The 27,961-nt window shown below is 43.9% G+C and overlaps 1 protein-coding gene and 1 non-coding gene across 3 annotated transcripts; both read left to right on the top strand.

Moving 5' to 3' along the window:
* Positions 1-258: 258 nt before the first annotated feature.
* On the top strand, positions 259-27,590 carry CLNS1A (chloride nucleotide-sensitive channel 1A). 2 transcript variants are annotated; one of them, XM_005290551.5, is made up of 7 exons: positions 259-557; positions 2,606-2,742; positions 6,419-6,526; positions 14,159-14,269; positions 21,825-21,998; positions 23,588-23,672; positions 26,972-27,590. In XM_005290551.5, the coding sequence occupies exons 1-6, from the start codon at positions 439-441 to the stop codon at positions 23,653-23,655; spliced, it is 717 nt and encodes a 238-aa protein (XP_005290608.1). In that variant the 5' UTR covers positions 259-438; the 3' UTR covers positions 23,656-23,672; positions 26,972-27,590. The 2 variants fall into 2 exon arrangements, with proteins under 2 accessions (XP_005290608.1, XP_042706176.1); XM_042850242.2 differs by lacking the exon at positions 23,588-23,672 and having other exon boundaries at positions 370-557.
* LOC135981011 (U4 spliceosomal RNA) lies at positions 4,549-4,693 on the top strand. Its single transcript, XR_010597962.1, has one exon. It is a non-coding gene; the product is annotated as a U4 spliceosomal RNA (small nuclear RNA).
* Positions 27,591-27,961: the final 371 nt, after the last annotated feature.

A 27,961-nucleotide genomic window follows, 5' to 3' on the forward strand; every position in this document is an offset into this window, starting at 1 on the left:
TTCGCCACGACCCTCCACTGCTGGGGGGGCCTGGGCCCTCACGCGTTCCTGGCCGTTCCCCTGCTGTCAGCACTGGAGTGAGCGAGGAGTGACCCATGTCCTGGTGTGACCTCACACCCATAGTACCATGTGCAAGTCTGGACCAAGCCACCCCAACAGGGGAGTGCCCAAAATCTCCTGGCAGGAGACCCTACAATAACACAGCAGGTCACGTGACACATACGGGGCGGGGGCACTGGAACACGCGTTGCCCATTGCAGAGCGTAAAGGGGAGGGGCTTCGCCGCGGCCGCTGTGCCGGCCTCAGGGACGAGCACTCCGCCTCCTCACCATAGAGCGGTGCCTAGAGCGGCTCGTTCCTCGCCATATCGATGGCTAGAGTGGCGTTTCCGCTTCCGGCGGCTAGGCTCGGAGCGGCGGGTGGAGGGAGACGGTTGCCATGAGCTTCCTGAAGCGGTTCCCGCCGCCGGCCGAGGGGCTCCGGCAGCAGCAGCCCGACACTGAGGCGGTGCTGGGAGGTCGCGGGCTGGGCACTGGGACGCTGTACATCGCCGAGAGGTGCGGCCCGGGCAGTCGCTGGGGGAGGGGCAAGCGAGGAGCAGCGTCCGGCTGGCGGGGGGAGGAGCGATAGGCCCTGGCGGGGGGGAGTGTAGGGGGGATCCGGGTAGCGGGTGAGGAGGCCCTGGCGAGAGACCTGTCAGGCGGGAAGGGGTGGTTGGGGGGGGGAGCAGGCCCTGGCGAGGAGACCTGGGAGGGGAGTGGGGAGCAGGCCCTGGCGAGGAGACCTGGCTGGCAGGTGGGTTGGCGGGAACAGGCCCTTGTGCAGTGGGGCTGCTCCGTTCTCCGACTTCTACAGTCGGAGCTCAGTGCTCTCCCCTGTCTGGGTGTTTATCTGAGCAGTAGATGTCTGCAGTAGTTTGTTTGGCATGGAGGCTGTGGTGGGAATCCCACTGATGCCCAGGGCTGCTCTGGGGATGCTCCCTGTGTGCCTGAAGCCCACTGCTGGCTGAGAGCCTTTTGCCTGCAGCCTAGGCACAGTGTGGAGCAGCTCTTCCAGCCTGGCTGTCTGCACCCGGTCCCCCCATCTCTAGGCTATCACAGGATGTTATCTCTCCATCAGGCCAGGCAGGTCTTCCTGGGCTCTTGTCCAGAGAGAGATGGTCCTCTGCATTTCTACGCACTGCTGTTCCTCATTTAACTGCTGACTATGCCCAACGCTGTAGAACTGCCCTGGGGAGCTTAGAGACACCCTTCTTAAGTAAATAGCTGTCTGTACTGAAATCCAAGTTATAAACCAGGTAATAGTACTGCCGTAACTCTGTCCTGAGCAATGTAGCTAGGCCAAGCTAAGTTTTAAGTGTAGACTAGGCCAAAGATGTGTGCTGTCAACATGTATAATGCTGAGTTGCGCCCTTTACTATGCTTTCAATAGACTTTTGTCTGAGGCTTATACAAATATTTCTCCCTGCTTCCTCATATAGTGTGATGGGAGGCTTCTACAAGGGTCATTTATGAGCAATGAATAGAATGAGCCAGTATGCACTCTGATTACATTATTCGAGTTCCACAGTGTGGGAGAACCAGGCGCTGCTGAATACAATGAGGCTTTGGATCCAAGTACACACTCAGTGCATTTACAGCTGTCAACACTTAAAACTGAGGAAAGAAACAGCTTGCTGATCATAATTAGGAAAGTGATTCCTCACCTCATCAAATCCTGTTTCTTCCTGGTATCCCATAGAAACTCATTTAGACTCACTGATTTAAGCTGTATTAATGTTGCATTTGTTATCACCACAACTTCAGGAAGATCTTATTTTGTGATGATCTCTTTGTTTTGAAAGATCACAAAGCACTTTACAAACTGAGGTATAAACTATACCAGGGTCGGCAACCTTTCAGAAGTGGTGTGCTGAGTCTTCATTTATTCACTCTAATTTAAGGTTTTGCGTGCCAGTAATACATTTTAACGTTTTTAGAAGGTCTCTTTCTATAAGTCTATAATATATAACTGAACTATTGTATGTAAAGTAAATAAGGTTTTTAAAATGTTTAAGAAGCTACATTTAAAATTAAATTAAAATGCAGAGCCCCCCTGACCGGAGGCCAGGACCCGGGCAGTGTGAGTGCCACTGAAAATGAGCTCACATGCCGCCTTCGGCATGCGTGCCATAGGTTGCCTACCCCTGAACTATCCTCATGGATCAGTGCAGCTACCTCTGGGGTGCAACATATCAACAGCACATATCAATTCTAAGATTTAAGGACAGAAAATGAATTATGCAGTTTTCAAATTGAAACTGCAGCAGGAATTTATCAGAATGTATTAATCCGAGATGAAACTTGTCCAGAGCACTTGGAATCACACTCCATCTCTTGTAAAAAGTGTTATAGTATCTTTGACCATAAGTTATCTCATTTTAAACACAAGGACTTGTTAGCATAGTTCTTGGGCCTTAGTTCAGTACTAAGTGGGATGAGTGCTGCCTACAGAATCTCTTGCATAGATTTTACTGTTTTTGATTTGTTGAACTTCATCTGTGAGGTTGAGTCACGTGACTCAGAACTTTTTTGGAGTTGTTTAATTTTGACTTATTTTTTTCCAGTCGCCTGTCATGGTTAGATAAGTCTGGACTGGGTTTCTCCTTGGACTATCCCACCATAAGTTTACATGCTGTCTCCAGGGACCTAAATGCCTATCCATGGGAACATTTGTATGTCATGGTGAATGCCAAATTTGAAGGTATGGTATGTCTGTATTGTTACGTACTTTTCTTCCTTTCTCTTGTAGCTCAGTAAACAACTGAAATGAAAATTGTCTCACTGTAGGGGTAATTTGTCACTTGAACTGTCCATTATGAACAGTGAGGAAATTGGGATTTAAAATTCAGGCCTTGTCTCTTTTTACATTTTTATTTCAAACACTCTACCTCGTTACTTTCCTTTTCTTAAAGGCTGTGCCTTTCCTGGAAGCCTGACTGTGCACTGATATTCTAGTCACTTCTACTATTCACATTTTCTATCCTGCCTCTTGTTAAAATGTACAGCAGGAGAGTATTCCTATTAAACTTCAGTTTTTAGTTGTTTCTGCTCTCTTGGTCCTATTTAAACAGAATAAAAATCTGCTTATCTGCTCCTTTGATACTTGTGTTCATGTCCCTTTTCTCCACTGCTTCCCCTTCCTCTACTCCCTCCCTTCCTCTGTGTAGTGAATGGGTGTTTGCATGCCTGCAATTTGAAATTACACTGGAAGCCTTCATTCAGAATTCTTGCACATGCGTAAGAGCAGTTCATGTTATGAGGCTTATTACTGAATCTTTAAAGCTGTCCCACAGAGTTTTTTAAACAAACTTAGGCTTATGCCCTTTCTTGTTTCTTCATGATCTAGAAAGGAGACCTGAAAGGTTTGGTTTTTTTGGTTTTTTTTGTTAAGTTTGCTGCCTTTTTTTTTTTTTTTTTAAACCCTTTTAGAAATACCATGTTTGAGAAGTCTGCCCTTCTGGGGGTGCTTTTGGGGATTTTGGAGCTCTTATATGATGATCTTCTGCTGAAAGGGCAGGGTGTTGGATTTTTTAACAAAAACATGTTTTCTCCACAATACTTGTCCTTTGCAGTTAAATAAGTGCTAACAAAGACAAACTAAAAGTAAGTTTTAAATAGGCTGACTAAAAATCTCTCCTTTCCCCACTTTCCAGTCACTTGCTTCAGCTTTCGGCCTGTTAAAGACTCCGATGTCATGACTTTACTTGTAATAATAAATACTCTATTTAACAGTCTTCCTGGTTAGACAAGATATGGATTTCCACTTATAAAAAATGTTTTTGGGTGGAGTCTTCTGTGCTACTTTTATGCATCTTAAAGAAGCAACAGTGTGTGCACAGTTGATATTTTTTGCAAATTTCCTTTTAAAGTGTTTTTTTTTTTAAGTGCTTCCTTAAGAAAGAAGCCCACTAACATAATAGTAGGTCCACGTAGCAAATTAGGAGGGAAAGGAATGGTTTGGTAGCTAAATTAAGTGTCCCAGCTTTTAAAATGTCTGTTTAAGGTATATTTTAAGGACCATATTGCTTGTTAATACAAAAAGACAGTCATTCCATTGAACCTTCTTCAAATAGTGTGTGAGGGAGAAATGGACAATGTATATTTTTTTTTATTCCAGTTCCGTAATGTATCTTTTTCTAATGTTGCGCGAATCTAGGTTAGAGAAAAAATGGTATATAAACTTATTAAATTAAAAAAAAAAAAAGAATAAATAAAGGTAAGCTCTTAGTTTTGGCATTACCACATAGGAACGTAGAGCCGCTTCTACCTGGAGAGATTCCCCTGTGTTGTAACATCAATCTGACTAATTTTCTATGCAAACTCAGGCTACAGTAAATCTTCTGTAGCCTGTGGAAACCTGAACAATTAGTTTTCAAGTCCATTCCTGGTTTGTAACACAGTATTGCTGCTTTCTGCTGGATGGAATTCAGGGCATTAAAGTAAAACCAAACTGCTTCAATTATTGCAGGAGTTTCCATGTTTTGTGTAGCATGGCTGGGTAGGATCCTGCTTTGCGCAGTGGCAGTATCATAGCCAATGAGGTTAATCTGAGGCGTGATTATTGCTAGTTGAAAACTTTTCTCTGGAAGCTTTTGTCACACTTCAAGTGAGTTGTGTGTCCCTGTGAGCATCTGTGTGTTGTTTTATGAAGGGGTGAGCTTGAGATTTACATAACTGAGAACAGGCAGCTGGGCACCACAATTGCAAGATGTGCCTGCTGATGTCAGCCTGCAAAGTGTTGGGAAGTCTCCTTGAATGCTTTATTTTTGGAGGCAGCCAGTGGACACTCTGCTGACTTGTTTTGAGTCTTGACGTTAGTACATTGCAGAGTTTCTGGGCTCTGATGGTACAAGATGCTCTTTGTGGAAATGGATGCCTTGCCGGACTTGTTCCGTGTTCCTTTAGAAAATCTGTAGTTCCTGGGACATGGACTTAGTTTGTACCCCTATGCTAAACCTTCCAGATACAAGGCTCCATGTCACAGCCATCTTCCTTATTTTATTTATTTCAGTAGATGTAAAAATGCAGCAGGCCTCAAACACGTGGGTTTTCAAACTTTTTGCACTGAGACCCCCTTCTGAAACAGAAATTATTACACAACAGCAGGAGGGGGACCGAAACCTGAGCCCCGCTGCCCCGTGAGGGGGGCGAGGCAAAGCCAAAGCCCTACTGCCCCAGGTGGGGGGGCCAAACCGAAACCCAAGGGCTTCACCCCTGGCGGGCGGCCTGTACCCTGAGCTCCGCCGTCCACAACTGAAGCCCTCGGGCTTCGGTCCTGGGAAGTGGGGCTCGGGCTTCGTCCCACGGCCCCAGCAAGTCTAACACCAGTCCTGCGACCTCATTAAAACAGGGTTGTGACCCACTTTGGGTCCCGACCCACAGTTTGAGAACCGCTGCTATAACATGAATCTCTGTAGAGTTTTTCAGCACTGCTGCTTAGTTATCCAGAGACTTCACTCCTAGAAGTCATGAGGCACCCACCCATACCTGCTCCTTGGAGGCTGAGCATGCTTCCGACCCACCATTTCCACCACCTGTGCCTGCCTAGCAAAAGGAGCAGAGAGATCAGAAACTGAACATGGGTTAACTCTATCGTTACTGGGCCAATCCAAAAAGCTGATTGATTTCATGGGGACTGTATCACAGCACTATAAAATAAACATGGCATATCGAGTAATTACTTACACTGTCATTCTTACAATTGAAAACAAATGTTTTGAACACAGTTCTTTTTAGGAAGAGTCTAGGTCAGTTTCCTTGACCAGAGTGGACTGTGGTTTCTCTTATAACCCTTGATGCTACAGTACAGGGGGGAAAAAAATCCCAATCCACATTGGTCAGGGAAGCTGCTAGACTGGTAAAAACAAGCATCCCCATGTAGATGAGTGCCTTTTTCTATTATCGTTTTAAAGCCATGCTATAGGCTGCATTTAGAAGAGAAACCCTTGCCCCATTGTGCTCAAAGTGGGGACACTATGCTAGAACCTTGCTTGCAAAAAATATGTAAGTATGGTTATAGCTCAGACAGTTATGATTCCAGCATAGACATGGACGAAGTCATTTATTTGGGCCTGCCTATACTACGGATAAAACTAAGGCAAAGGGGCTCAATTACAGCTCTATTCCAGGGTATTATGGTGGTTAACATCCTATAAATTCCTAAGAGGCAGCGCAGACAAAGGCCTTAGCCATGTTTTGCCTGTGTTCGTTATGTGACTTTAGTTCTACTACGGGACACTGGTACTTTCGCTGCATTTCGGAACTAGGTCCCTGACTCCGTTATATATGTAATATGTATGTGCATTAAAAGAACAAGTGGGCCAGAATTTGGGGAAATGCAAACATTTAGATTTCTTTTAAACACTTGAATTCCTTAGAGGCAGAGCCAAAAGAAACTCCCATGGCTGAAGGGGAAGAGGAGGAAGACAGTGATGATGATGAACCAATTGCAGAATTCAGATTTGTACCCAGCGACAAATCAGCCTGTAAGTAAAGAAATAAGATAATGGTATAGCTCTTTTTGTTAAGAGATTCAAAGCTCTTTACGAACACTGAGTTAAGCCTCCATACCCTTCTGAGGTAGGGACATGATGTATATGGGGAGTTGAGGTACGGAGAGGTCAAGTGACATGACTCCCACTACCCTTTGGTAACTACTGGACTTCTGCCTTCCTAGAAGTATCCTTAAGTAGATTGTGCTTAATTTATTGTCAGTTTTAGTATCTCAGTTAAGGCTGGGATGTGTTGGGCAGCCAGTTTTCAGTGAAAATTCTAGTACAGTTGCAGTTTGTAGCTGAATAACATTTCTAAGAATACCCAGATTATATCTGCTGAATAATATTTCTGAGGGTACGTCTACACTTACCGGAGGGTCCGGCGGCAGGCAATTGATGTTCTGGGATCGATTTATCGCGTCTGGTTTAGACACTATAAATCGATCCCGGAAGTGCTCGCCGTTGACACCGGTACTCCAGCTCGGCGAGAGGAGTACGCGGCATCAACGGGGGAGCCTCCCTGCCGCGTCTGGACCCGCGGTAAGTTCGGACTAAGGTACTTCGAATTCAGCTACGTTATTAATGTAGCTGAATTTGCGTACCTTAGTCCGAAGTGGGGGGTTAGTGGGGACCAGGCCTGAGACTAACCAGACTATATGTCTGCAACTCCTAATTCATCTGCAATGCCATTTTACTTGTGTAGCAAATGTGTTCATTAACTACTGTTAGTTTAATCTCTCTTATGGCAGTCTCTCCATACCGCTAATAACTTTCATTGCCCATTTCTGAACCTCTTCTAGTTCCCCTCTATCTCTTCTGAAATATGATGACCAGATATGAACACAATATTGCAGATGAATGAGTGCCCTTGAGCTATGGAAAGTGATTTCAGTATTTTTCTATCATTCCTTATATGTACCAACACTGTTTTTTCTTTTTTGACTACTGCAAATTGGGATGAAATTTTCTGTAGGGGTGAAACCTAGGCTTTTTGGGTATTTACAGTGAGTCTAAACCCAGCAATGCATAAGTGCAGGGGGGGGAAAAAAAAAGGTTTACAGTATGCCTATTCTCCTAGTTTTGTTATGCGTCTCTGGCATTCCTTGGTCGTCTTCAGTCGTGACTAAAGAGAATTTTGTGTTGTATGCAAATGTTGTTGTTCTCTGCCTGTCCACTTTCAGATCATTCAAAAATATATTAACCTCCCTGTCCTAGCATGGGTTCCTGGGGCATCCCGCTGTTAACATCTTACCATGCTGAAAACAGACCTTTTATTCCTACTCTGTTTTGTCTCAGATGGTTTCTAATCCATGACAGAACTTTTATCTCTCATCCTGTGATGACTTAACTGACTTAGAGACTATTAAGGGAATTATCTAAAAAGCAGTAACTTAATTTGCTTGCAAGTTTGTAATCTTAATATAGTGTAACTTTTAATTTTAATTCAGTGGCTGCTTTAATGAAGGAGAATTCCTATTTTCTTCTCTCTGATCTCCTCTCCCACCCCAGAACCTCCTGAGTGTTGTCATGGTGTATTGGACTGGAGGGGTTTTGTTACTCTGCCCTTTCACCGCTCCTGGATGCTGCCATGTATGTGATGAAGACTTGTATTTACTATCCATCCTTTGATTAAAACAAGTATCTTTGTCACATCCCTACTAATGTATATCTGCTCTAGGATTTATTTTGGGGAAGTTCTGTGGTCTATGTTGTCCGAGAATAACAGAGTTCTCACTTTTTGTTTGGGTACAGCAAATCAGATACTTTATTATCTCTCTATCAATTGCATAGAGGGAGAGAGCTAAACAGGTCTCTCAACAGGTAAACAATTACAGCAAGCATTTATACCTTTTGTTTCAGACAATAATGAGCAACAGCTGCATTTTGTTTATACACAGGTCATTCTGATATCTTGTTTTGCTCACTAATGTAGACTCTTAGTCTACATTCCATATTATCTACACAAGGTCGCAACAACTTCTCACACAGTTCTTTCCCACTCACCTCACACATTCCTCGCTTCTACAAATTTCGCGTTATTAGGGTTACAGTTAGCCTAACTCTTGCTAATGAACTGTCATGCATTGCATCCCCTTCCTGTCAGTTCTTTCTCTGCTTCCACAACCCCCCCCTTCTGTACTACTAGTACAACAAACATTTTTCAAATCTCTATTTGCATTAAGTCTTGGAATTCAGATTCTACTTCAGATGCTTCAACCTTAGGGGTTTTGATTGGATGTAATGACAATGCATGATGAGCATGGACATGAAAGGTATTACTATTATTACGTCCTTTACAACAACAATAACATACTCCTACACTAGCTAACAACAACACAAGCAATAACATTCCCATAGCGATAATATGATGGGGTTGTTGTACAATCTTAGTCATATAACACAATACATCATATTTAGTACATAAGGTGGATACTCTATAAGCTGTCTGAAAGGCAAATTTTGAAATCGATCAGGTACTAAACTAGTCCAATTAAAGGGTATCTGGAACCTAAGGACTACTTGCAGAATTCTATCTGCAGGCCAGTAAATAATATGATTGCCTGCAGTGGTAATGAGATTAAAATGTATGTTTTGCAATGTGGTGGCTTTAACATACACACAGATTCATAGATTCATAGATTATAGGACTGGAAGGGAACTCGAGAGGTCATCGAGTCCAGTCCCCTGCCCGCATGGCAGGACCAAATACTGTCTAGACCATCCCTGATAGACATTTATCTAACCTACTCTTAAATATCTCCAGAGACGGAGATTCCACAACCTCCCTAGGCAATTTGTTCCAGTGTTTAACCACCCTGACAGTTAGGAACTTTTTCCTAATGTCCAACCTAGACCTCCCTTGCTGCAGTTTAAACCCATTGTTTCTGGTTCTATCCTTAGAGGCTAAGGTGAACAAGTTCTCTCCCTCCTCCTTATGACACCCTTTTAGATACCTGAAAACTGCTATCATGTCCCCTCTCAGTCTTCTCTTCTCCAAACTAAACAAACCCAGTTCTTTCAGCCTTCCTTCATAGGTCATGTTCTCAAGACCTTTAATCATTCTTGTTGCTCTTCTCTGGACCCTTTCCAATTTCTCCACATCTTTTTTAAAATGCGGCGCCCAGAACTGGACACAATACTCCAGCTGAGGCCTAACCAGAGCAGAGTAGAGCGGAAGAATGACTTCTCGTGTCTTGCTCACAACACACCTGTTAATGCATCCCAGAATCATGTTTGCTTTTTTTGCAACAGCATCACACTGTTGACTCATATTTAGCTTGTGGTCCACTATAACCCCTAGATCCCTTTCTGCCGTACTCCTTCCTAGACAGTCTTTTCCCATTCTGTATGTGTGAAATTGATTTTTCCTTCCTAAGTGGAGCACTTTGCATTTGTCTTTGTTAAACTTCATCCTGTTTAACTCAGACCATTTCTCCAATTTGTCCAGATCATTTTGAATTATGACCCTGTCCTCCAAAGTAGTTGCAATCCCTCCCAGTTTGGTATCATCCGCAAACTTAATAAGCATACTTTCTATGCCAATATCTAAGTCGTTGATGAAGATATTGAACAGAGCCGGTCCCAAAACAGACCCCTGCGGAACCCCACTCGTTACGCCTTTCCAGCAGGATTGGGAACCATTAATAACAACTCTCATTAGCTTGAAAAAAGTAAGTGTCCTGTTAGGGTAGTTCCGTGTCCCCTACCCTCCCAGCAAACGTAGTCATGAAGAGTAACAACTGCTCCTGGCTTCAGTTTACGGATACACTGAAGCTGTGGGGGTTCTAACGTCCATTGACTCCCTAACCCCATCCAAATGTCAGATGTAATCCCAGGAGCACTGACTAGAAATTGATTGGGCATACCAGGAAGTCTAATTTCCCAGATGTCTCGGTGAATTACCCAATCCCACATGCATCCTCCCCATGGACCCGGCAGGATTCGGTATGTGGGAGCCCACCCCCCCCCCACCTCCCAACAAGTCCATATGCTTGGAAGGAGCACTGAGAACGTCTGCACTTCCACCCAGAAAGTCTCCAAGTATGTCTCCGTGGCCACAGATCAGATGGTACTCCTGATGTGTCTGTAAGGGCAGTGGGCCAAGCCTGATGCTCTAGATCATTCCGAATGGCCATTAGCTGGTCATTCAGGAAATCCTGAATTTCTGAACATGCTAGGTCCCACTGCAATGCCTTCCCAGCCTCAGTGATATTCAATACCATCTCTGTCAGCAACTTCTGGGTCATAGAACATGGGGCGGAAATAACATGTAACTCACCAACTCCAGCCTGTACCTGGGTTAGTTGTGCTCCAGAAACAAGGCCAATGGCCTTCTCTAGTTGTCCCAATTTCTCATCATGTTCTTGGTTCTTAAAAATATTCCAAACTGCTGCTGCACTATTGGCCCCATCCCATAGGGATCCGGTCAAGTCTCTCTTCTTTCTAGAAGAAATAACCCAAGCCCTCTGTTGTACTAATCTAATGGCAGCCCCCTGTGAGCAATATGGGTATGTAGAGGTAATCTGGAAACTGGATAAGGGCAATGAAAATTTAACAGTCCCTAGTGTAGTGTTAATCACAGTCCATTGATATCCTAATACATCTCTCTTTGGTGTAGTACTATACCACATCTGTTGGTTGAACACCTTTATGTATTTCCAGGAGGCATTGATATTAATGGCATAAGAAGGGGTGTATTGCACTAAGGTACAGGTCACATTATTAGTCACTGGAATAATTGCTATGCAGGTAAAATTTCCAGTGGCAAAACAAACTCTGGGTATTCGTTTAATTGTTCACTAATTGGGTGACCAAATAACAATAAGGGCCTCTCTCATTTAACACAGTGCAAATTCCAGGAACATTCGCTATAGAACCCATCAATTGCAATTACAGATTCTTGGGGTTCACTGGTAGTGATATCCTATACTTTTATCTCCACTGATCCATTCAATTGTTCGCTTATATGGGATATCCTGAACCTTAAAAATATTTTTTTTCAAACAATATTTAAATAAATCACTAAAGTGTGAAGGCCTTCGTCATTGGTTTTATCAAATATATGACATTATAACACATCCAAATACAGACAGGGGTAATAGTGTAATGGAGGAGATGGCAGGGGCAATGGCAACAAAGTGCCTTTGGTACTTATCATTTAAAATCCAGTTAGGGAGGGCAATACATGCTGAAGGACTTATCCAAAACACAGGGCGCAGCCTGTAGAATAAACCCCAAAATCCAATCAATACCACGTTCCCAAGCATGGGTCCCACAAGTTTCTTCACCAGGGTCAGTTCTTAATGTCTCTTGTAGTCAGGAATCCCTGGACTTTGTGGTTTCAATGAAGCAAGTGTTCCTTCTCTTTTCCTGAAACAGCGTGGTTTAGCATCATACAGGGGAGAGGTTACTAGCACATCACCCTGTAATGGTTTTGCTTCTTCTAGAAAAATCCAAAGGCACAGTAGGTCTGTCAGTGGACAAGGGAGAGGTTACTAGCACTTCACCTTGTCTTTTTTTTCTTTTTCCTGCTGTCCAGAAGGCACAGCAGAGCTAGAAGGAGAAATAGGCTTATCATCAGTCGGAGAGTCCTCCCGAGGTGGAGGGGTCTTTTTACAGTGAGAAGCATGGCTCCAGGCAGGTAGTCCTTGGCACTTCACAGCGGTGTTGGTGGTTAACAGGACTTGGAAAGGGCCTTTCCAGTGTGGAGCCAAAGCAGTTTTTCGTTGATGGACTTTACGTAGACTCAGTCTCCTTGTTTCAATGAATGGCAGGGCTGCTAGGGTCTTTGGGTAGCACTTCTTTTATCTGTGAGGAAAAGAAACCTAAACACATTTCATTAATGCCTGGCAGTGTTTTGCAGATCTCATAGTTGCTTGGGCACATTCAGGCCCCCCTTTGCTTGGCTGTCAGCCAAGTCTTAGCTGTGGGCAGTGCCCTTGGATGGGGCCAGCGTCTTATCTTTGGACGGAGCTTGCTAGTTATTTTTTTTTTCAGTTAACTCGTTCTGTTCTTTTTCCTTCTCCCCTTCTTGGCTTCTTTTAACCTACACAGGAAACTTCCACTCTTCACTCATACACCTTTTCCCAACAATGAACACATACACATTGCCTTTATACAGTACATTAGTCTTATTATTCAATGTATGCCATGTACACCCTTCCAGTAAAATAACTTTATTACAGAGCTTTGGAGCAACAAACCAGGACAAGCACACCCACTTTTGAGGAGTCCACTCGGTACAATTTCCAACTTGCTTCCTCTCTTGGGAGGGCAGTTCTTTAATGCCCTGAGGTCTCCTGGGGCGTCTTTTCAGTGATTCCAGTCCAGGCCGATTGCCTGTGGCTTCTTCAGCGTCCCCAAACCACGCCGGCTCCAGGGTTGCAAAGGCAGACTGTTGGATCTCACTGGACAGTTAAGCTTTGCAAATGTAATCTCAGCACTGTAACTTGTATTGCTTTTGGTTTGACTATGTCTATATTTTTTCACAGCCAGCTGGGGCCGAAAGCAGTTTTTCTTTGTGCTTAGCCTGGTTTGCATTGATCCTTGACCTTGAACGCAGATTAACTTTCTCTTTTTCTGTTAGCCCACCGTGGGTCGGATCTCCTAAAAGATCCTCTAGTTACCGGGCTTGCGTTAGAGTAGTTCTGATCACAAGCCAAAAGACTTCGCAGAGTACTCTGGGGGAGAGAGAGAGAGAGACACACACACACAGACACACACACAGACACATCTCTCTCTCTCTCTCTCTCTCTATTCCAGGTACTATTCCCACGTACCTCGATGCATCACTCGAGGCGGTAACAACCCCTCAGCTCCGGTGCGTACCTATGCACCTCGCATATGCATACGGGGGGCAGCAAACAATTCCCCTAAGCCGCTCTGCATCTGACCTTGCTGCACAGTCAATATGTTCGGATGGCGTGAGCCCAACAGGGACAGACGGCCCCACGGACAGTCCTCCTCCGACACCCCAATAGAGATATCAAAAGATCTCTTACCTCTATTGTGGCGCCATGGGGTTCGAAGGGGAATGATCCGTAGCAGCTGCCGGTACCTCTGCGGGCATTGCCATCCCAGACGAGCCCCCAGATTGTCGGAGAATAACAGAATTCTCACTTTTTGTTTGGGTACAGCAAATCAGATACTTTATTATCTCTCTATCAATTGCATAGAGGGAGAGAACTAAACAGGTCTCTCAACAGGTAAACAATTACAGCAAGCATTTATACCTTTTGTTTCAGACAATAATGAGCAACAGCTGCATTTTGTTTATACACAGGTCATTCTGATATCTTGTTTTGCTCACTAATGTAGACTCTTAGTCTACATTCCATATTATCTACACAAGGTCGCAACAACTTCTCACACAGTTCTTTCCCACTCGCCTCACACATTCCTCGCTTCTACAAATCTCGCGTTATTAGGGTTACAGTTAGCCTAACTCTTGCTAATGAACTGTCATGCATTGCATCCCCTTCCTGTCAGTTCTTTCTCTGCTTCCACAGTGTTACACAGGTCAGACTACATGATCACAATGGTCCTTTCTGGCCTTGGAGTCTCTCTCTAGAGCTGTTTTGTGCATTCACCAATGGGAGAATTCTGTGTGGTTTGTTTTTACAGTGGAAGCTATGTTTTCAGCAATGTGTGAATGCCAAGCCCTACACCCAGACCCTGAAGATGAAGATTCAGACAATGATTACGAAGGAGAGGAGTATGACGTGGAGGCCCATGGTTAGTGATATGCTACCATTTAAATACCTACCAACTTTTGTGTACCTGGAGCCTCTCTTAGAAAGCTATTCTCAGGTTAAGCATTGTATCTATTGTGCGTGTGTATTTTTAAAAGACATTCCTTGGCTGTTACTGGTATCATCTACGTTTAAATAATGTTTTATATTGTAGTTTTGGGGCATAGAAGCTCAGAAATGAGCAGAAAATCACTAATCAGACTACAGGGTGTTAGTTGGAGTTCAGCAAAAATCCTACCACAGCCTTGTTTGTATTCTCCAAAGCATCAAGACATTAACTGACAGCAGCCTTCCCCCTTCCCAGTCAACAAGCTAATGTGATTTCAGCACCTACCCTATGGCTTGATCACTTTGTTTAACACAGTGTAGTGGACTGTTAGTTTACACACCCTCTGAGTCCCTTGATAGCACCACACTAGCCTTCTCTACTTGACCTGTCTAGAGGCTCCCCTCTGATTCAGGCTCCTCCTGCTTCCAGAGGTATGACCTGCAACTTGCTTTACTAGGGGATGGGATTCTACTTGGCAATAACTGCTAGGTGGTTCCAGCCATGTTGTGGAAGAGTCTGTGGTAAAAGGCCCTGATTTAGCAAAGCACTTGAGCAAATGCTTTATTTTAAGCATGTAAATTATGCCAATTGAAGTCTGGTCCAGAAATAATAATAAAGGGAACTTTCAGGGAGTGTGTGTGTGGTTTTAGAATTAGGAAAGGTAGGTTCTGTTCTCCACAATGCCACAGTTTTCCTGGAGACCTTGGACAGTTGACTTCTGTTTCCTCCTCTGTAAACCGGGAAGAAGTATTCCTAACTATTTTGTAAAGTTTCTAGCAATCTGAAGTTTATTATAAGCTTGGTTTAAGTGACTCTCCCTGGGTCACATAGGAACTTTGTGGCAAAAACTGGGATAAAATCCAGTTCTCCAGGACAGGATTCAACGGCCTTAACCATGAGACCATCCCCTCTCTTCCTGAAATCCCCCTGCCTCATTCACTACACATCTTCCAACTTCTGCAACAAAGGAGGTGGGGCCCCTACAGACCACAGCCTCCTTCAGTACACAACTCTGATTCGTTCCCTGAACACCGTCAATCCTGTGCATCTTGTGAGGGGAGATAGTATGTGGTCATGTAATTAAATATTGTACTAGAATCCAAATGTGCAAGGGGCTGAATTACGGTTGCACAGGCCACCTGGTTCTGGGATTTCCTAAATGTTGAGTGTTTGACTTTGCAACCTTACTGTTCTTAACAGATTTTGTATGTAAAATATAATTAAATGGCAAAAGACTTTGTTAACGCAGAGTTACGGTTGCCCAGCTTGTCCCCTTCCCAAATGCTGAGTTCAGCAAAACTCAAACTTCTGAAAACAAGGACATACAGCGTTAAGGTAAATGCCCACACAACTTAACTCTGCTACCCTGGAACTGGCTGTAGTCCCTGGGAATTATATGCACTTACTGTGTTAGGTGTAATTGTATTGAATGTGGGAGGAATAAGTCAAAGCAGATAGGAAGAGCAGTGATTGTGATATGAGGAGATCTGGGTCTGAGCCCTCCCATGTGTGGGGTCACAGGAAAGAGGTGAGTATTTACCTTGAGGTTCCAGTCTGCGTTGTTTCAGTGCAGTTGTGTTGTGTTAGCAATAGGGCACTGGGGTCTTTTTGCCCTGGGTATTGTCTGTAGTGAGGTGGGGTCTGAGAACAGTCTGGATTTAATGAGGGGTAAGGGAAAGTGTAGGTGGAGATGGTATTCTGTGAGTGAGTGGGAAGGGGTTATAAAAGGGTATGAAGTAGTTATTAAATTTTACAGGTGTGGTATTCTGTCAGGGGAGTAGGCTCAGTGTTTGAGCGTAGGGCAAGCGCAGGTAACACTTGTCCATTACAGTGAGAAGACAGTGTGTTCTGGGTGTATTGGGGCATCGCTGAAAGAGGACAGAGTTAAGGTAGCCTGGGCAATTATCTTAACTCTCTCTTTCCTGGTTTTCAGAAGTTTGAGTTTTGCTGAACTCAGTTTTCAGAAAGGGCATGAACTATCACTGGCAGCCTTAATTCTGTGCTAATTAATTTTTTGTCATCCTAGTTTTTTAAATAAAGAAATGTTTGTTGGTAAGCATTAGTGGTCATTTAGGCAATTGTAGTTCTCACCAAGGTTCGCAGTTTGTATGCAGCTGTGGCTAGGTAATAATCGAAAGACCTAGCTTTTATGCAGTGCCTTTCATCAGTAGATCTCAAACAGCTTCACATCCTTATCCCTATTTTACAGTTGGGAAACTTAGGCACAACGAGATGAAGTGACTTGCCCAAGGTCACTTAGCAAGCCAGTGACAGAGCTAGGGATAGTCCTGTCCAGTGGTCTTTCCATGTGATTCTGCGGTGCTCCTCCCCCTCCTGGATGTTTTGTTATAGTGGAGTGGAGATAGTGGTCATGCTTTGAAATGTTTGCAATGTCTGTGTAGTTGCTAACAGGGCCAGTGAGAGAAGTCTCATCCATGGTATGCGTCCCAAAACCTTGACCATTTCATTACATAGTTAGAGACAAGATGGGTGAGATAATATCTCTTTTATTGGACCAACTTCTGTTGGTGAAAGAGACCAGCTTATGAGCTATGCAGAGCTCTTCTTGAGGTCTGGGAAAGGTACTCCGAGTGTCCCAGCTAAATGCAAGATGGAACAGGTTATTTTGCATAAGTAGTTAACACGTTCTAAAGGACCTTTCAAGGTGAAGCGGCACTGCAGTGATTGGACAAAGAAGGGGAGCTGCTATGTTCATGTTGTAAAAAGCCATAAAACCAATGTTTTTGTTAAGGCCATGATAGTTAGTGTCTAGCAGAGTTATGAATTTAAGCTCCCCAGTTCATCTTTTGAAGGAGTAGTACAGGCAGTGGCGACCTGTGGAGGGAAGGGGGGGGGGCAAAGGGTCACATGACCCTCCCCAACATGGGGGGAGGGGGCCGCCAAGGCCGGCAGCTGAGGAGATGAAGGGAAGAGGCAGCGCTAGAGCCTCTCCTCTTCCAGCCATGCTGCCTGGTGCATGGCCAGAGGCTGCCTGGGATGTGCATTAGTGGCTCCACATAGTAGGGGGACTGGAGCAGAGCGCCCCCCTCCCCTTGCCAGGTAATGGGGGATGGGGAGAGCCCGGGGGCGGGATGGGGGTGAGTCGTCAGGGGGTCACATGGGTGGTGGGCATGGGTCACCTGGGGAGGTCACATGCCCCCTTTGTGTCCCTCTCACTAGTCACCTCTGGCAGGTTTCCTTTGCGGACAAGGACTGAAAGGTTGGATATGGAGTAATCTTTTTGTGAAATGTGTTCGCCAAGGGGAGATAGTGTTTTTGTTTTTTACCATGTGTTTTATGTGGTTGTCACAGTAACTTTAAGCATGTGAGAGAAGACTGGCATGTCTCTCCTTCTCCACTCCCTGCCCCACCATTCCCCATGATGTGTAGCACATAGCGCCCGTCCCCGTCCCCCCCCCCCACACACACACACTTCCAATTCCCCTCCCCTTCTCATGAAGCCATTAGTTTGCACTGTAAGAAGTTGCTCCTTGCTATCTTCTTCCCTATGCTGTAGCTTACTGGAGGGCTCATGCTACCTGGGTTATGTAGATTTTAAGGTCAGAAGGGACCAATATGATCGCCGCAGAATCTCACCCACCCCCTCCTGCAACAAACCTCTAACCTATGTTTGAGCCATGCATAAAATCCTCCAGCAAGTGACCTGTGCCCCACACTGCAGAGGAAGGCGAAAAAACCCCAGGGCCTCTGCCAAGCTGCCCTGGAGGAAAATTCCTTCCTGACCCCAAATATAGCAATCAGCTAAACCCTGAGCGTGTGGGCAAGACTCACCAGCCAGACACCCAGCTGCATGCTGAGCTGGGCCGTCACTCCCACTAACCTACCTCCAGTTGGGACTCCTGCCTCTGCTTCAGCCAGACTTCGCCAGCCATATCTCGAGTCCACCCAGTCCACACCACCTCCAAACCATTCCCCTCCCCTACATGCATCACTTCTGTGTGGGATGGGATGGCTGGCCACAGTGTATCTTCACTATTCATTTTCTGGATTCTAATTTAATGTTATCTTCATTCCCCCCACACCAAACGCCAGTTCACATGGAGACATCCTAAGAGGAACAGGGTGTCCCAGGTTCCAGAATACGTAGTAGGCAAGGAAAGTCTCAAACCCCTGCAGAGGGGTGGGGGTAGGGTAGATCCCAGCACACACACCTGCATGGAAGAGGAGAACTCTGCTGATTTGAACTCCCAATTTCTGCTACCCTACATAGAATCATGGAAATGTAGGGTTGGAAGGGACCTAGAGAAATCATCAAGTCCAACCCCAGTGCTGAGACAGGACCAAGTAAATTTACACCATTCTTGACGGTGTTTGTCCAACCTGTTCTTAAAAACCTCTACTAATGGGGGATTCCACAACCTCCCTTGGAAGCCTATTCCAGAGTTTAACTACTGTTATAGTTAGAAAGTTTTTCCTAATGTCTAACCTAAATCTCTCTCGCTGCAGATTAAGCCCATTACTTGTTCTATCTTCAGTGGACACAGAGAACAATTGATCACCATCCTGTTTATAACAGCCTTTAATATATTTGAAAACTGTTATGAAGTCGCCCCTCAGTCTTTTTTCAAGACTAAACATGCCTAGTTGTTTTTAACCTTTCCTCACAGGGCAGGTTTTCTAAACCTTTTATCATTTTTGTTGCTCTCCTCTGGACTCTCTCCACTTTGTCCACGTTTCCTAAAGCATGGCGCACAGAATGGGACACGGTACTCCAGCTGGGGCCTCACCAGTGTTGAGTAGAGCAAGACAGTTACCTCCCGTTTCTTACATATGACACTCCTGTTAATACACCACAGAATGATAATTAGCCTTTTTTGCAACTGCATCACATTGATAACTCCTATTCAATTTGTGATCCACTGTCACCACCAGATCCTTTTCAGTGGTACTACCCCCTAGCCAGTTATTCCTCATTTTGTAGTTGTGCATTTGATTTTTTCCTTCCTAAGTGAAATACTTTGCACTTATCTTTTATTGAATTTCATCTTGTTGAAGTCAGACCAAGTCTCCAGTTTTTTCATGGTGGTTCTGAATTTTAATCCTGTCCTCCAAACTGCTTGCAACCCCTCCCAGCTTGGAGTCATCCAGATTTTATAGGCATACCCTGCACTCTGTTATCCAAGTCTCTAATAAAAATATTGAATAGTACCAGACCCAAGACTGACCCCTGCACTACCACACTAGATACACCTTCCCAGTTTGCCAGTGAACCATTGATAATTACTCTCTGAGTATGGTCTTTCAACCAGTTTTACACCTACCTTATAGTAAATTCATCTAGACCATTTTTCCCTACTGTGCTTAAGCTTTACTAAAATCAAGATATATCATGTCTACTGCTTTCCCCCATCTGCTAGGCCAGTAAACCCTGTCAAAGAAGGAAATTGGATTCTTTTGGCATGATTTGTCCAACCTGTCCCATCTTCTCTCCTCCCACTCCAGTTAATACCTAGATAGATTTATGGAGGATAGGTCCATCAATGGCTATTAGCCAGGATGGGCAGGGATGGTGTCCGTAGCCTCTGTTTGCCAGAGGCTGGGAATGCGAGACACGGAATGAATCACTTGATGATTACCAGTTCTGTTCATTCCCTCTGGGGCACTGGCATTGGCCACTGTCGGCAGACGGGATACTGGGCTAGATGGACCTTTGGTCTGACCCAGTATGACCATTCTTATGTTCTGACCCTTTCCGTCTGAGATGAGTCCCCCAAGCTTTCTTCCCTCCTCTACCACCCATTCCCATTTATCTTCTGCCCTTGCTGCAGACCCAAACGTCACTTCACATATCGCCAACTACTTTTGCACCCCTAATCACCACTCCCCTCCCAGTGAGCATTTGCATGTATAATTTATTTTCTTTTCAAATATGGTTTCAGCGTCTTCTGAATATTCTGGTGTACTCAGATTACATTTTCCAAAATAATAATTTAAGAAAAACTTAGTGAACATTTGGGAAAAATCTTCATTCTCCGATTTCTGCCCAAGTAGCAGGCTCAGGGCAGTGTTAATAGCCCCCATGAGATGTTCTCAGCCTAATACCCCATGAAGTTGAATACAGCCTGAAACAATAGCTCTGACTTGTGAACTGCTCCATTCGTGTCTGTGGGTGTTCTTTTCCCCACTCCCTAGTGCTGGAGAGTTTTTGATACATTGGGCATACCTATTCCCAGCTCTTCACCCCAGTCTCAGCAGTGTCTTCTTAGTGCTTGTTCTGAGCATGCCCATTCTAAGCTCCACCCAGAGAGGCAGGACTTCCTCAGATCCCAGCTCACATGGGGTAGGGTGTGTGTGGGTTAGACCTTCATAGATGTGCTGAGATGCCCCAAATACTGGCACAAAACAGGGGAGAAAGGAGTGGAGCACACACAACTCTGGGATGCAGGGAGGCCCAGATCCCAGCTCACATTGAGGGGGTAGGCAGCAGGAGCTCAGGACCCCTCCCAATAAGGCAAGCCCCCTGCAGAACCTGGCTCGCATGCGGGGAGCTGAAAGAGGGGGGGTCAGACCCTTCTCACCCCTAATCCTTCAACTTCACCACCCCCTAAAATGCGGATACCTTGCCATCAAGCATTTGCATATCTAATTTTTTTTGCAAAAATACATTTTCCCCAAAATTAAAAAGAAACCCTGACAGACAGATTTTAGCAATATGCCGTCCAGCCTTTTCTATTTTCTGCCCAATGCTCAATTTCATTAGCATCTCATTTAGCATGAGATGGTTTTGATGTTCTACAGTACAGTAGCAAAATCTTTGTCAAATAAAGTTTTAATTTGATTTTCCCAAATGGGCTGGTAGTTTCCAGGGTAACCCTTGATTGTCTGAGATCCTGGTGTAAGGATCTGCACCCTTGTTTAATCTCTATCTGTAAGCACAAATCAGTTGCCAGAATCTGTCAACTCAAAAGGCTGTTATTTTGGGAGGGACCTGTATCTAGGGAACCCCTTGGTGAAATGGCCACAGATTTGGTCTACTAACGGAAACATGTGCTTTCATGAGGCATGGGCAAATTTCAAGGCAATCTGAGTAATTGTATTGAATTTAGAGCACTTAAAATATTTGGGCTTTAAACAGAACTCTGGTCTGAACCTTAGCAGGGCTGTCACCTGCTATAATGCCTTGCAGGAGCGTTTAGGAGAAACTCATTGATTGAAGCACTTAGAGATCTGCAAATGAAATTGCAAAATGCTGTTCGTTAGAGAGTTCTTTTAAAAGCATTTTAGATAGTGTATGGATTTCTTTCTAAATTGCCTGTTCTTGTCAAAAGATCCTGCTGTGTAGTCAGTGCTAGTGAATCCTTTTCAGTTTGACTCTTACTATTGGTTTAAAAATAGCCTGCCTGGTTAATAAATAAGTACGTGTTACCTGACCCCGTCTGGAAATATCTTTTTAAAGTGGTTTAGTATCTTGTAGGCACTTGCTGTGTTTATAACTTCATATCTGCTAAATGCAAATTTGTCTTTGCAGAACAAGGACAAGGCGATATCCCTTCCTTCTACACCTATGAAGAAGGGTTGTCACACTTAACTGCAGAGGGTCAAGCCACTTTGGAGAGATTAGAGGGCATGTTAGCTCAGTCTGTCAGCAGCCAGTACAACATGGCTGGAGTGCGAACAGAAGATTCAGTGAGAGAGTTTGAAGGTGAGACCTGCCCCTTTCCCCCAAACTACGTATAGTAATGTTTCTTGACCCTTGCTGCATGCTTCTTTATGTGGCAGTAGCAATGGTGAAATTGGCTTGTGAGCAATAATATCATAAACTTCTGCGTGTGTTGGGAAAAAGAAGCCGGTTTTACGGTATAAATGGTGAGTAATAACATGATTTGAAAAATTACATTGGTGTGTAAGTATTTCCATTATCATTTAAAATACCTATTTTGTAGTTTGATCACTGTTACACGCTTTCTGAATGCAACCTTAGCAATCTGGAGACAAATATTAGAAAACATGGGGAAAAAGCAGTGGGCTATTAAAATGTTGGCCATTTAATCTTTAAAGGGTAGTACCTCTTGCTTTTCCCTGGGTCAGAAATGTGCAGTGTGTGTGTCTGAATATAGGCTTGCACCAGTTCAGGTAAGATTTTTAGAGTTTCTAAATATTTATTGAACCTATGTAACTAAGATTGCCTTTTAAACCAGTCTGTGAAAGTTTGTCTTTAGCCCATCCTTTCTCTAGCCAAGCAAAGCAGTATGGTAACGAGGTATATGTGATGTGTTGCAGTAATTGACAGCTGAGTGACTTTTCTTTAGCGTTAACTCTGCATTTTCTTTATTTTTCCATAGGTTAACTTAGTGTGCGTTCCACAAGTTTGTGGATTAAATTACATTTGTATAAAAATGTTTTTATATGATCTCATTTGTTCTTGTGAAATCTCCCTTCATCTCAAAGTTCAGTCTGGATTTTGAACCCAAAGTTCAGGACCGTGTATGGCACAGCTTGGACCTACTCTTAGCAAGCTTAGTAGCCTTCCTGAATCTTGTTGTAGGGTGACCAGATGTCCCAATTTTATAGGGACAGTCCCGATTTTGGGGTCTTTTTCTTATATAGGCTCCTATTACCCTGCACCCCCTGTCCTGATTTTTCACACTTGCTGTCTGGTCACCCTATCTTGTTGGCTGTTGCTCTGTTCTTGAAGAGTGGGTTGGTTAGTTCAGTGATAGATCCTTGGCTGCTGATCTTCCGAATTTTTTTGAGGTTTCTTGACACTGCAGCTAAAGTGACTAATCCTGACTTTGCTCAACACGATGGCTTTACATGGGAGACTAACGAGTGTGGTCAGGAAGTTCTTAGAACAGGCTTTAGATTCATTTTATTTGAGACTAACCTACTTCATATACACCTGCAATGTTATGCTTTCTAATCATGCCTTCATCTCAATTGCAGGGGTCTAATGTTCAAATCTGTGAACCAAATAAGGGTTCTTGCTTTTTAGAAAAAAGCTTTCTTAGGAGAGTAATAGAAACTCCAGCTTAACAACCTTGTGTCTCTTTATAATATGCAATTTAGTGACTTAGTATTGTCTGACTGACATTTTAAAAAGGGGTGTTGCTAAGGGTACGTGAAATAGGTCTGGGGAGTTGCTGTGTTTTCAACTTGCCTAGAATACTGTCAACACAATATTAGTATCTCCTGCATCACTAACCTCTCGCCAGCAGAGGGCACTGACTTTATGTCACAGTGTGTTCAGCTTGGGAGTGCTGCAGTATTTCATTGCCTTGGCTTTGTTTTCAGATGGGATGGAGGTGGACACAGCACCAGTGGTTGCAGGGCAGTTTGAAGATGCAGAAGTTGATCACTGAGGAGGATGTATGCTGCTGTAAGCTTAAAACTTCAGTTATTTTTTTTTCTACCTTCAGTGTGAGGCTCTTCAGTCCTGCAGAGCCGTGTGCTTTCGTAGTTTGATGAATTGAGAATTGTCCATAAGTCCCTATGTTAAATTACTTTGGAAACCATTGAGAGTCCCGTGAATAAACACGGGATTGTATCTTCTAGTAAAAGAAGAAATATAGCAAATTTTAAAAAATAAATGAAGAGTTTATCAAAACTATGGAAAGGAGTTAAACTGTCAAATGAACAGCCAGATCAGGTTAAATTACCTTCTTATTCAGGCACTGACCTTACACACTTCAAGGAAAGGTAGATTAGGCTGTTGGTAGATCTAGATCCTTGGGTCACGTGAATTGTCTGATCTCGTGAAGTCTCTTGGAAGCTACACAAATACTGGGTCCATTGCTGGGAAGTTACTGTCCCTGGTATCTGTTGTTCCCCCCCTTAGCATGCAAGATTTGCCAGACTGTTGAAGGGGGCAGAACTCTGTGGCAAGTCCATCTCTTATTTTACTGTAGGTGGAACAGGAATTCTTTCTTAGTGGGGGTGTCATTGAAAGCTTTCAGCTTTGAAGCAGGTCTAGAAATAAGTCTGTTATGTCCCCACTTCTGTAATGTCACCCTTCCTGTCTGTTCAAGGTTAGTGGGATAACAACGTTGCCAGTGTTTCTCAGCTGGGGGTGGGGTGGGCAACAGTTTAATCTGGGAGCAGATGAGAGGAATTAACTTCTGACATACAGACTCTCACGGAGCTGTACAAACCCAATGCAAAGTTGCCTGCCTTCCAGCTTCTGCAGCAGCCATTGAGGTAGCCAGCCATAGGAGCAGCTTACAGGTGCTGGCAGCAGTGCATAGGCTTTAGCATCTCTGGCCTGCTCAGCCCAGAAGTAAGAGCCTCAAGAAGCCACCATTAGACAACGTCACTCCAAGCAACGTGTCACCCTGTGGGGAGTGGGGGAAAAGGAGGGGAACAACAAAGTAATAGAAAGTTAGTGGCTGAAAAAGGACACGTGAAAATGAATCAAAAATAATTGTTAGCAAGTGTAGGAGGCAGGCAGGCAGCTGTCCCGAGAGGAGGCTGGGAATCACTATGAGGTGCTGGTGTGGGGACAGTCAGTACATGTGTGGCTTTCCCACCCTCTTCTCCCTGCCACTACTCATTCTTCCTGTGTGCTGCTCCTTGCACATCTGAATCAGCACTTCCTACTATCTGGGGGCTTTTGAATGTCCCCCTGGTCACATACTGATCCTGGGAGGTTTGGCCCTCAAGTAAGTTTTCATTCTCCTTCTCCTTTGCTGTAGGGACTCGGGCTCTGCCTCCCTTACTCTTTGCCACTCAGAGGTATGTAACCGGGCCCTGCCACCATCCTGAAGCACTGAGTGGTTCAAAGAGGAACTATTACGGGTACAATCAAGATTCTAGTTACGCTTCCATTTATGTCCAGATTCCTCGCTCTGTATCAGGGATACCCAGGGAATCTACACCTTGAAGAGCTCCGCTCTTGTTACCATAGAGATGGTGTTCTTAGAGCTGTGTTTTCCCTCCAAGGGCTATCAGTCCATGGATTAAGAATCTAAAGGCAGGTTTCCTTTGTGGAAATATTACTGCAACCATGCTACTTTCTGTAGTAACATTACCACCAAATGGTCACATTATAAACTGAGCTGGGTCAGGCTGGGTTAGCAGTAGAATTGGAGGCATCTAAGGGCCCTAGGAAGTGGTATTGTAGGGCTTATGGGTTGGTGTGTGTTGGGGTTTTTTTTGTGTGGGGGAGGGGTGTGTGGTAAAGTTCTGTTTAGATGACCAAAAATCGGGCGGGGGGACGGTGTCACGGCTTTCCCTTTGTATACCCCCATAGTACTATTTGAAACAGTATTACGTGAAAGGGCGCTAGGGAGCTTTTAGTTTACGTGGACCAATTAATGTGCAATACAGTGCTTTAGAAATCACACACACACACACACACACACACACTCTCTCTCCCCTCCCCTCCCCCCCCCCCTCCCCATTACTGCTCTGTGAAGACTAGCCCTTAGGTATAAGACAGGGAGTAGGGACTGTATAAACAAACTGCACTGGGAAGGGGGTCAAGTCAACACAGATTGGGTAACCTTCTGGTCTTTGTTGGATAAACACTGATTTACTTTTTTTGTATCCAGATGTTTTATTGATGTTTATCAGTTAAAACCTAAAATGAGACGCCTTGTGTATTGGTAATTCTTTTGCTGGCAAAGCACATTGTTACAATATCTTCAGTTGGCGGTACTCTTCCTGAGTCTATACTGTACATGCCCCAGTATGTTGTTACAGAACATTGTGTTGCCAGAGTTAATTGGTTACGCTATTCTTTGCTTCCTGTCCTAAACTCTGTTGCTGTGCAGTTAATCAGCAGCTCCAGATCAGTGGTGGATAAAGTGATCTGTGTATGTAGTGCTAAGTATTACGTCACTTCATAAAGCAGTTGAGAGCTTTGGGTATGAAAAGCCCTGTAATGAATGGGTCACCCGGTTGGTTTGCTGATGTAATTTTAACCAAGTTCAAAACACAAGAAATTATAAAGTAACTCTCAAGTAATCACAGAATTCATGGGAAGAACAAACAGCTCTTTGTCTCTGCTAATCATGCTAACAAGTTTGTGGCATGTGGGTTACTGTAATAGAGGAAGTTTATTGAGATTTTCATAGAACGCTATGGAGCAAATCATTTTAGATTTAATTCTTTTTAGTTTCATTAACATTGCAAGCAGACTGAACAAACAATCTGCAGGAACATCACGTCCCAGTGATCCTTGAGAAAGCAATGAACCACCGTGCCTCTGAAGTGACACTAATGTTGCATGTCCCTGTTCATTACACAAATGAGATGTGACAATTGCCTGACGAAGCTCTTGGAGACTTGTTGATGATAAAAGTGTGAAATTGGTACTTAGTCTTGTCAAGAGCACTTTTTTATTTATGCCACTTACAAAAGTTCACATTTTGTCCAAACAATTTTGTATATATTAAACTGGCAGTTGTTGTTCCCTTCCCATACACACATTTGGTGATGTTGATTTTTAAAGCAGTAGTAAGCATATAGGGCCTGATTTTTTCAGACCAGCTGATCACTCAGAACTCCCACTGAAGTCTGTGTGAGCTGCAGGTGCCCAACCCTTCTGCAAATCAGGCCGGGATGTGTTGAGTGAATAGTTATCCCCTGCTGTTGCTAGCAGCTGTTCAGAGACTTCTTTGTAAAGATTAATAAATTCATTAACGCCAATTGTGTAAACCTGTGTCTTGTATCTTTCAGATTCCTCTTGTGGCACTTCCAGAATAAGCTGTAAAACTGAAGGCATTGCAGTGACTATTGGGAATTAACCTCTTTAATAACTTCTCTATTAATGACCTAAGCATGGACATCTACGTCTGTAAATGCTTTTATAGATGTGCTTAAAACAGAGTTTGACATTTTTGTGACCACCGTGGGGTTTTTATTTAAAAGATAAAAACAATAACACCTCTTATCTAATGCTTGAATGGAGCTAATCATGGCTCGTTTCTAGGAAGCCTTTTTAGGAATTCTAGGAATTAAGAAACAAAATTGTAATTAGAACAGAATTCTAGGTTGTCCTAGAATTTGTCCATATTTTTATATCTGTTTATCCCCTGAATCAGCCATGTCTGATAGAAACAGGAGTTTAGTAAAGAAAAATAAGGTCAGCTGAGGATGCAAAACAAAACTAACTAAATGTTTAGCCCTCCAAGTAACTAGCTTTATCTATTCAGGTCTTTTGTCTGTCATTTTTTTACTGACAGAGTTTGGGTAGGGGAGAGGCTAGAGTGAAGTCCCACAGATGAGACTTGTTTTGTGTCTTTGTAATAAACATTAACAAAATTGTTTAATAAACTTAGACTTTTGTATCTCACAATCCAGGCTTGTGTTGCAGCCTTCAATCATTTTCTTTGGAAGATTCATTTAGTTGCTCAGGGCTCTTCTTGGGCAGTTCTCATTTGTGTTTTTTGGGAGGGATGGGGGTGGGAGGGGTATTAATTAAGTGCATCCCTTAAAGGAGATGTTTTCTTGGAACCCATTTTAAGTCTTGTCTACATATGGGATTTTTGCACTATTGTAACAACACTGATGCAACCCCCCAGTATAGATGCACTGTACTAAGGGTAGAGCTACCTTCACCATGACTTATCCTGGGTTTAGGAGATTCTGGTTGCCAAGAACATTGAACAGATCTGCTGAAGCTGCCTTTCATCCCACTCTATCGTGCACTCTGATTTGTTACAGTTT

Source organism: Chrysemys picta, chromosome 1 (genome assembly GCF_011386835.1).
Source record: "Chrysemys picta bellii isolate R12L10 chromosome 1, ASM1138683v2, whole genome shotgun sequence".
Taxonomy (NCBI): Eukaryota; Metazoa; Chordata; order Testudines; family Emydidae; genus Chrysemys; species Chrysemys picta.

Bases quoted from the DNA above. Each gene is read 5' to 3' on its own strand.
- CLNS1A (XM_005290551.5), top strand. From the start codon at position 439: ATGAGCTTCCTGAAGCGGTTCCCGCCGCCGGCCGAGGGGCTCCGGCAG. The intron at 14,270-21,824 runs GTTAGTGATATG...TTGTCTTTGCAG, and splicing joins GTATGACGTGGAGGCCCATG to AACAAGGACAAGGCGATATC. The intron at 21,999-23,587 runs GTGAGACCTGCC...CTTTGTTTTCAG, and splicing joins TTCAGTGAGAGAGTTTGAAG to ATGGGATGGAGGTGGACACA.